Raw genomic sequence first — 8,032 nt, 5'->3', positions numbered from 1 at the left:
ATAACAGCTACTTTTTGCTTAGTAGCTCCTCAAAAAAAAAAAAAAAAACTTGTTCAGTGACTCTTCACCAAAAATGTTTAAGCAGAAATGAACATTTAAGCAATGTTTTCATTATTCCATTATCGACACCATTTATTTACAAGTAGAATCCACTTAACATTAATCAGTCTTTGGAGCTGTAGGTACAAGAGACAAGAGGCTAAAGCTTCACTCACTCAAAAAAACATATTTTTGAAAAAAAAAGTAACGAAAACAAGAGTGCAGAAGATAAAAAGTAAACTTCGGGGGAAATTGGCTACGCTACATCCTTACTTAAACATGAACTCAATCAAACACACATTATTTGCATCTGCACTCTTTTACTTTCATAACAAACGAATGACTCATTGCATAGGACACAGTGATGGACAAAAAATTAATATATAGAAGGTACCCATCTTACAAACACAAATCTAACTGAAAATGACAAAGATAGACAAATACTATAATAAAACAATGATCGTAAAAATTCTATTTCTATACTAAATTTGATATATGTGTCTTTGAAATTCTCCATGCTCTGTATAGAAAGGTTGAAAAAGCATTCAGTTTAAAACGATGAAATGTAAAGCTGGTGAAATTGAGGCCTACTCCGGTATAAGTTTTCTCTCTGTATACTGCAGTATTGATAGTAATACTGGAAAGAGGACAAAGTACTATTAATACTGCAGTATACAGAGAGATAACTTATACCGGAGTAGGCCTCAATTTCACCAGCTTTACATTTCATCGTTTGAAACTGAATGGTTTTTCAACCTTTCTATACAGAGCATGGAGAATTTCAAAGACATAAAACAATGTTGTATACTTTAATACAGAAAGCAAAATGACCTGATATATATTTCATAAGAAACCCGACTATTTGTTGACCTTTTTAACTGGAAATCATAGTCATGGGAGTCAGGTTAGGCCTTACCCTAAGCCAAAGCTTAAAAATGTTCGAGTTACAAACAAAACCTGTAAAAATTCGAGTTACAAACACAAGTTAAAATTTTTCGAGTTACAAACAACCCGACTTACAAACACCTTGGAACCTATTGAGTTTGTAATTTGCGGACCTTCTGTAAACAAATTGAAAATCTGGTGGTGTAGACATAGCAAGCATAAAACCTATATATATATATTTAAAAACATATCCATTACAGAAGCCTCACAATGCATACATATTCGCATATCATCTGGATGCCATTGAAAACTATAGACAAATATCACTTACTCTTATTGGTAATTCACATTAAGACATATTTATGGAGTCATAAACTAATTCTAAAATTGATTTCATATTGAAAAAAATTGAAATCACTTATGAATTGTTATTAATGGTATTCCTAAAGTCTGTGACGTATGTTCACTTGCTCTCGACCACCAAAATGCTGAACACATATAGATCTCATTCACCTGGCTCTTCTTTTCCATATTTCTTTGAATTTTATCCTACAATATTAATTTTTTCAAAGATTTCTTTTACTACACTGGCCGGAATACCTTCCAAAAATAGGATAATTGTAATGTACTTTTCTTGTGGTATAATTCTTTAAGATCTAGAAATGGTTCCATAAGTATAATTTCTAGTTGTTGATTATAATCTGGTTGGACACTTGTCAATTATTTTCCAATTACCTAAATGCTTGAAAAATCTTTCTGAATTTTCAAGAGAGAAATTGAGATACATTAAATCACAAATTACCTACTTAACGTTACTATTTCACCATTATAACTCATAAATTATAATAATTGAAAAGAAAAAGTTTAGGACTTTTCGTTCATATTCTAGGTAAACCACATTACAACCTACGATTTGGTCCAGAAATCTATATTTCAGCAGTTTGCAAAGGACGGCCTTGAAATGTAATTTCCGCATACTGAGTCTTCTGTTGTGGATGTCTTCTGTTCCCTCCACGTCTCATCGAACCATTATTGGACGACCTCGGAAGCTGCAGCTCGGCATACACGATGCCTCCTCCCCCCCCACCCGGCCTCGGATTGATCCCACCCGCTTTCGACTTCTCGAAGGACGACCCGGCCCGTTCTAAATTCTGCTGGTACACAGGCACGTACGTTGGACTACTTGTGGTCGTCTTGGATTGGTCTTCCCGCTGGTCGTCTTTCTTCCTGAAAGTCTGCATTTCACCCCTTTTGAGATTAAAACCGCTCGGATCCGTTTGTTCTAAGTTAGTGGTCACAGCTTCCCCCTTTTCGTCGGCCATCTTGGGGAGGTGCTCATCTCTTTTCGTTGTTGCACTGCTGCTGCTGCTGCTGCTGCTGCTCCTTCTCCTTCTCGTTTCCTGGCATGAGCTTGGTGTTACCGTTGGTGTTGGCATTATCTATAAATGACAGAAGAACTATCAATTTTAAATAAAATTCTATGTAGGGTGATGCAGTATGTATACTCGGTGCCGGTTTAGTATGTGGCCTAACTTTTTTATTCTGGTTTAGTATGTGGCCTACCTGGCTTGTTAGGTAAGGTTAGGTTAGGTTAGGTACGGTACGGTAAGGTTAGGTTAGGTTAGGTTAGGTACGGTAAGGTTAGGTTAGGTACGGTACGGTAAGGTTAGGTTAGGTAAGGTTAGGTAAGGTAAGGTAAGGTTAGGTTAGGTTAGGTAAGGTAAGGTAAGGTTAGGTTAGGTTAGGTAAGGTAAGGTTAGGTAAGGTTAGGTTAGGTTAGGTAAGGTTAGGTTAGGTTAGGTAAGGTAAGGTTAGGTTAGGTAAGGTAAGGTTAGGTTAGGTAAGGTAGGGTTAGGTTAGGCCACATACTAAAACAGATAGAATTTCGTAGGCCATATTCGAAAGGTAGACCACATATTAAGCCGGCACCGTATACTCTATATATATCAAATAGATGTGAGTATGTTTACATTTCTATTTCATATATCACAGGAATATAAGCATGAAAAATGTTTTCGTTTCATATTTTTCAACATTACTGTCTCAAAATCTGACAATGAGGATTTCTGTCTGACTAGAGTATTGCCATAAGTAAATTCTTCACTTCTATTCACACTATATAAGGGTGGTTGATTTTATCAACTTCCATATTTTCTATCTTGCGTTAAGGGATATCTGGAGTCTTTAACTTGATAAACGACAGAAAATTTTATCAACTTTCATATTTTCTATTTGCGTTAACGGGTATCTGGATTCCTTAACTTGATAAAAAAAGTTCTTTAACTTGATAAACAACAGATAATTTTACCAACTTTCATATTTTCTATTTGCGTTAATGGGTATCCGGTTTCTTTAACTTGATAAACATCAGAGATTTTGTTAATTTGGTATCATAAATCTAATTAAGACCAATATGATGTTCTGTAAATTGACTATTATCGAAGGTATAGATGAGATTAAATTTCTGCTTCTCAGTGGGTGTGTATATTTTGGTTCTTAAGTCAAAGGACTCAAATGATTTAGACGGTTTCTTATGTCCATGTTTCTTAGGAACACAGAAAAACAAAAGAAAACTTATGAACAGAATAGAATGATGATTAAAAACAAACGAGATAAAAAAGGAAAACTTATAAGTAAAAGAAAAAAAGTGATTTATAGCAACAGGGTTCAGAAAAATAAACCAATCTACATGTTTGCCTAAATTCAAACTCTTTTTACTTTATTCTTTTATAATCTTGAAATTAAGAATCTCTGAGATGACAAAAGCATATACTGTACATCCCTGTTTATATAATTATGTATTTATACATAGCTATTGTACTGATTATAATTCCTCTCTTTCCTATTTTTTATCATTGCTTTCTTGCTCTTCCCCTTTCCTTGTCTTTTAAATGCTTCTTCTATCTTCTCATTATCATGTCACAAATATACGTAGTAAAATGTACTTAGCTACGAGCTCTAGTAATGAATTAATTAAATAAACTTTGTAATCTATCTTTTGGGAATAATTTACGAGCTCTAGTAATGAATTTCTTAAACAAACTTTGTAATCTATCTTTTGGGAATAATTTACGAGCTCTAGTAATGAATTTCTTGAATAAACTTTGTAATCTATCTTTTGGGAATAATTTACGAGCTCTAGTAATGAATTTCTTGAATAAACTTTGTAATCTATCTTTTGGGAATAATTTACGAGCTCTAGTAATGAATTTCTTAAACAAACTTTGTAATCCATCTTTTGGGAATAATTTAGTCTAGTGTAACATAACTTAACATAAAATATCAATTTAAATTCTTAACCAAAATATTTTTAATAGCTTCTAAAACTTTAAGTGCAATAAATGGTTAGTAATCTTGTGCATATTTTTAGAACTATATCTACTCTATTATCTTAAGTTAGTCAGATAGAAGTATTGCTTTATAAAGTTTCAAAAGTCAGAAATTGAAAGAGATAAAATTTTCATATAAGGGAAAACATTACAACAGTTGGCCAGGAAGTAATTTTACTTTTAAGTTTAATAATTGATTTAAGTTTTTATAGAAAGGTAATCCGGTCGTGTTAAAGCTACTATTAAGTTGGGTTGTCGAGATTCAAGTTCCTGATTAACTTGGCCAAATATCTTAAAAAAAAAAAAAAAAAAAAAAAAAAAAAAAAGCTAATAAAGTAAAAAATTTAATTTCATCAAAATTTACAAGGACGATTTGGGGGAACAATCTATTAATATAAAGTGTCAATGAATAGAGAAAGAAATTAATAAAAAGTCTCAATGAATAGAGAAAGAAATTCGACGAAATAAAGAAAGAAAAAAGAAACACGAGGAAAATACTACTGTGCAGTGCATCGGATATGTATATACAACAAAATATCACCCTGATGTTTATGTCAGCGTGACCTGAGTGACGTGTGTGGGTAGCTGGCCGTGCGTCCCGGGCCGAAGATAGGAGATGACACCTCGGGGTTTTTAAGCCACTTTAAGAGTGACAACTGCAGAGGACAGTGCCAAAAGGGGCCGCTAAACCCCCCAAGTTGGACAGAGGGTATCTTACAGTGCCACTTGAGCTAGAGGTTGTGTAATTTTTCATAATTCCAAATCAAGATTTTTAGTAAGCTGTTAAAAAAAGATCGAAATTTTAATCGGAAATTCTCCGTAAAAATATACGGTTATAAGCCGTATTTCAGTAAAATACAGGCGACCGTAATTTTTACATTTGATATCTTTTCCAAGTTGGTGGGCGTAATATCACTATTTTACGTCAATACATAATTTTTGAAAACTGTAAATGCCTGGCAACATTTATCCCAGGATTTTTTAACAGTGATAGGCACGACTGTAAGATCAACCCTCCAGGCCCAACAAGTTAGTTTAGACAGCCAACCTAGAAGCATCTGTTCGCCCAGCGTGTGAAGTTCAATGGCTTACTCTAGCCTCACCTTAAGGTTTTCATACTCATGGTCAGGTTTCGAGGACAGTGTGGACACACTCGTGTGCTTTGAGGCTGAGGTATAAAAGGCGTCGGGTGGAATGGAGGCTAAGGAACCTTCGACTAGTGTTTTGCCTCCACTCCTCCCCACGCCGGACCCAGAACTCGAGTATTGGTGCCTACCATTATTTCCTTTTTGGCTCTCTAGGTCGCTCTTGTCACTGTAGAGAGAAGATAAGGACCTGTTAAAATATTGTGAGGATGTGATTCCTTAACAGATCGAAGTTAAATTTAAAGATTATTTGCCACTATATTTCAGTTGTCAAAGCTATATTGAAAGATATGTTTGAATTTTGTCCTGAAACTGCTTCATAACTGGAGTCATGATTTTAAATTTAAATTATATTTGCCACTATATGTCAGTTGCCTAAGATATATTTGAATTTTGTCCTGTAACTGCTTCATAACTTTGGATTCATGATTTTAGATTTAAATTATATTTGCCTCTATATGTCAGTTGTCAAAGCTATATTGAAAGATATTTTTAAATTCTGTCCTGAAACTGCTTCAAAACTTTGGATTCATGATTTTAATTCCTCTGGAAAAATTCTGGTTATCGGGTAAATTTAGAGAATATTTGCCATATATTTCAGTTGCCAAAGCTATATTGAAAGATATATTTGAATTCTGTCCTGAAACTGCTTCATAACTTTAGATTCGTGATTTTAATTCCTCTGGAAAAATTCTGGTTATCGGGTAAATTTAGAGAATATTTGCCATATATTTCAGTTGCCAAAGCTATATTGAAAGATATATTTGAATTCTGTCCTGAAACTGCTTCATAACTTTGGATTCATGATTTTAATTCATCTGGAAAAATTCTGGTTACCGGATAAATTTAGAGAATATTTTCCAAAATATATCGGCTGCCAAAACTATATTGAAAAATATTTTAAAATTGTCCTGAAACTGCTTCAAAATGTTAGATTCATGATTTTAATTCTTCCAGGAATTACTGGAAAGTTTCCAGTTAACGGATTCTTTAAGAAAACCTTAAGAGTAGAATAAACCATCATTTATAGTGGGTTTGATAAATATCATGTATACATTTCACATAGAATTTAATAAAGTTAAATTTCTTACTTTAACAAGATAATTTGATTTGACCTAAAAAAGCATCATGAGAGATGTTCCTTTAGAAATAGTGGTTTTCAATATATACAGCATATTATACAGTGCAAGTTATTCTACAGTTTTCAGTGCAGTTATTTACATGAAAGAAACATTATGGGTACTTTCGTGTAATATCTAATGACATTAGAAAGCTTGCAAACATTTGACTCACCTTTCCAAATCTGTGGGCTTGAAGTCTCCCCGTTCTGTGAGCAATAAAATATGATAAAAAACAATCAATTAGTGACAATAATGAATGTTCTCACTTCCTTAATGGCGAACAATTTCAGTATTTTTCACACAGCTTTATATAAAAAAAAGTCTACTATTAAAGCTTCTATATCTTATTTCTAGCTTTTTTTTATCAAAGCGAAATATATGAATTACTAGTCTTTAATTCAGTAATGTACTAAGAGGGTATCTGTCAGTCTTAAGAATTTCTTTTGGTTATATAAGATATATCTTCCTTCAAAGGAATATCCTAAAGGTAAGTCAACACAGTAGTGAAATCTCGTAAGGTAAGAATCATTTTCAGTGGTTTTCTATGTATGAGCATGAAGACAGGAAAATAGTTCCAACCACCAGATACCCACATAGCAAATATTTTACAAAAAATGCAGGGAAACTACTGTTATCATTTCTTACATTCTTCCAAACATGAGTGACCTTCAAGTAAAATTATGCTGATACTGTTAGGTAGTACACAGTTTAAAAAACCCGTAATTTCAACCGGAGTTTATCCGTAAAAGTATACTGTTCTCAGCCGTATTTCAGTAAAATACATGCGACCGTAATTTTTACCCTACTTTGTTATTATCTTTTACGGGTTGGTGAGCGTAATATCACTCCTTTACGTCACTATATCTTTTTTAAAAACGGTAAATGCCTGGCAATATTTATTCCAGGATTTTTACCGTTTTTTAAGGCAAATTTTCAAGTATACGTCAAGCCAGGGAGAAAATTACTGAGAAAAGCTAAGTAATTATCTTGAATTTCAATATTATGATAACAGTTAATTTCCCCGCAACTACAAATGAAAGACTCACATGATGATTGAAGCGCCCCAACATGCAGACGCAGATGATTTAAAAGAAAATACTTTGCAGAGGCTTTTTAAAGACATAAGGCGGATTTACACGGTCGAACGGTTCGTCGAACGGGGTATTTGGTTGTCGAACACGTCGTCGAACGATTTGACGAGCGGTTCGTCGAACACGTCATCGAACGGTTCGACAAACGGTTCGTCGAACACGTCGTCGAACCGGGTTTGACAAACGTGTTTGAAGTGATGTTCGAACGTGTGAACGAGGTATTCGGTTGTCGAACACGTTCGAAAAAAGTCTGTTCTCGCCTGGCTTTTGTGGGCGGGACTTCGTTGTCCACAAGCCTTATGCATTTGTGGCTGACTCCACCTTTTCGAACCGTTTGAGTCGGTTCGACAACCGTGGTTCGACGAACCGTTCGACCGTGTGAACCCCGCTATACAGTACTGAGCGCAAAGAGGCCCCAGAAG

General features: G+C 34.3%; 1 protein-coding gene across 1 annotated transcript in view; it reads right to left on the bottom strand.

Annotated features, from left to right (window-relative positions):
• Window positions 1-800: 800 nt before the first annotated feature.
• The window catches only part of LOC137639969 (fasciclin-3-like), an 83,766-nt gene continuing 76,534 nt past the window's right edge, over window positions 801-8,032 (bottom strand). Inside the window, exons 6-8 of the mRNA XM_068372302.1 lie at window positions 6,692-6,725; window positions 5,530-5,567; window positions 801-2,363 (exon numbers count right to left, since the gene is read on the bottom strand). Coding sequence (XP_068228403.1) covers window positions 2,260-2,363; window positions 5,530-5,567; window positions 6,692-6,725 — 176 coding nt within the window. The 3' untranslated portion in view covers window positions 801-2,259. The remainder of the gene's footprint in view (window positions 2,364-5,529; window positions 5,568-6,691; window positions 6,726-8,032) is intronic.

Source organism: Palaemon carinicauda, chromosome 4 (genome assembly GCF_036898095.1).
Source record: "Palaemon carinicauda isolate YSFRI2023 chromosome 4, ASM3689809v2, whole genome shotgun sequence".
NCBI classification, from domain to species: Eukaryota; Metazoa; Arthropoda; class Malacostraca; order Decapoda; family Palaemonidae; genus Palaemon; species Palaemon carinicauda.
Note: the sequence above shows the minus strand (reverse complement) of the source record. Positions and strands in the feature narration are given on the sequence as shown.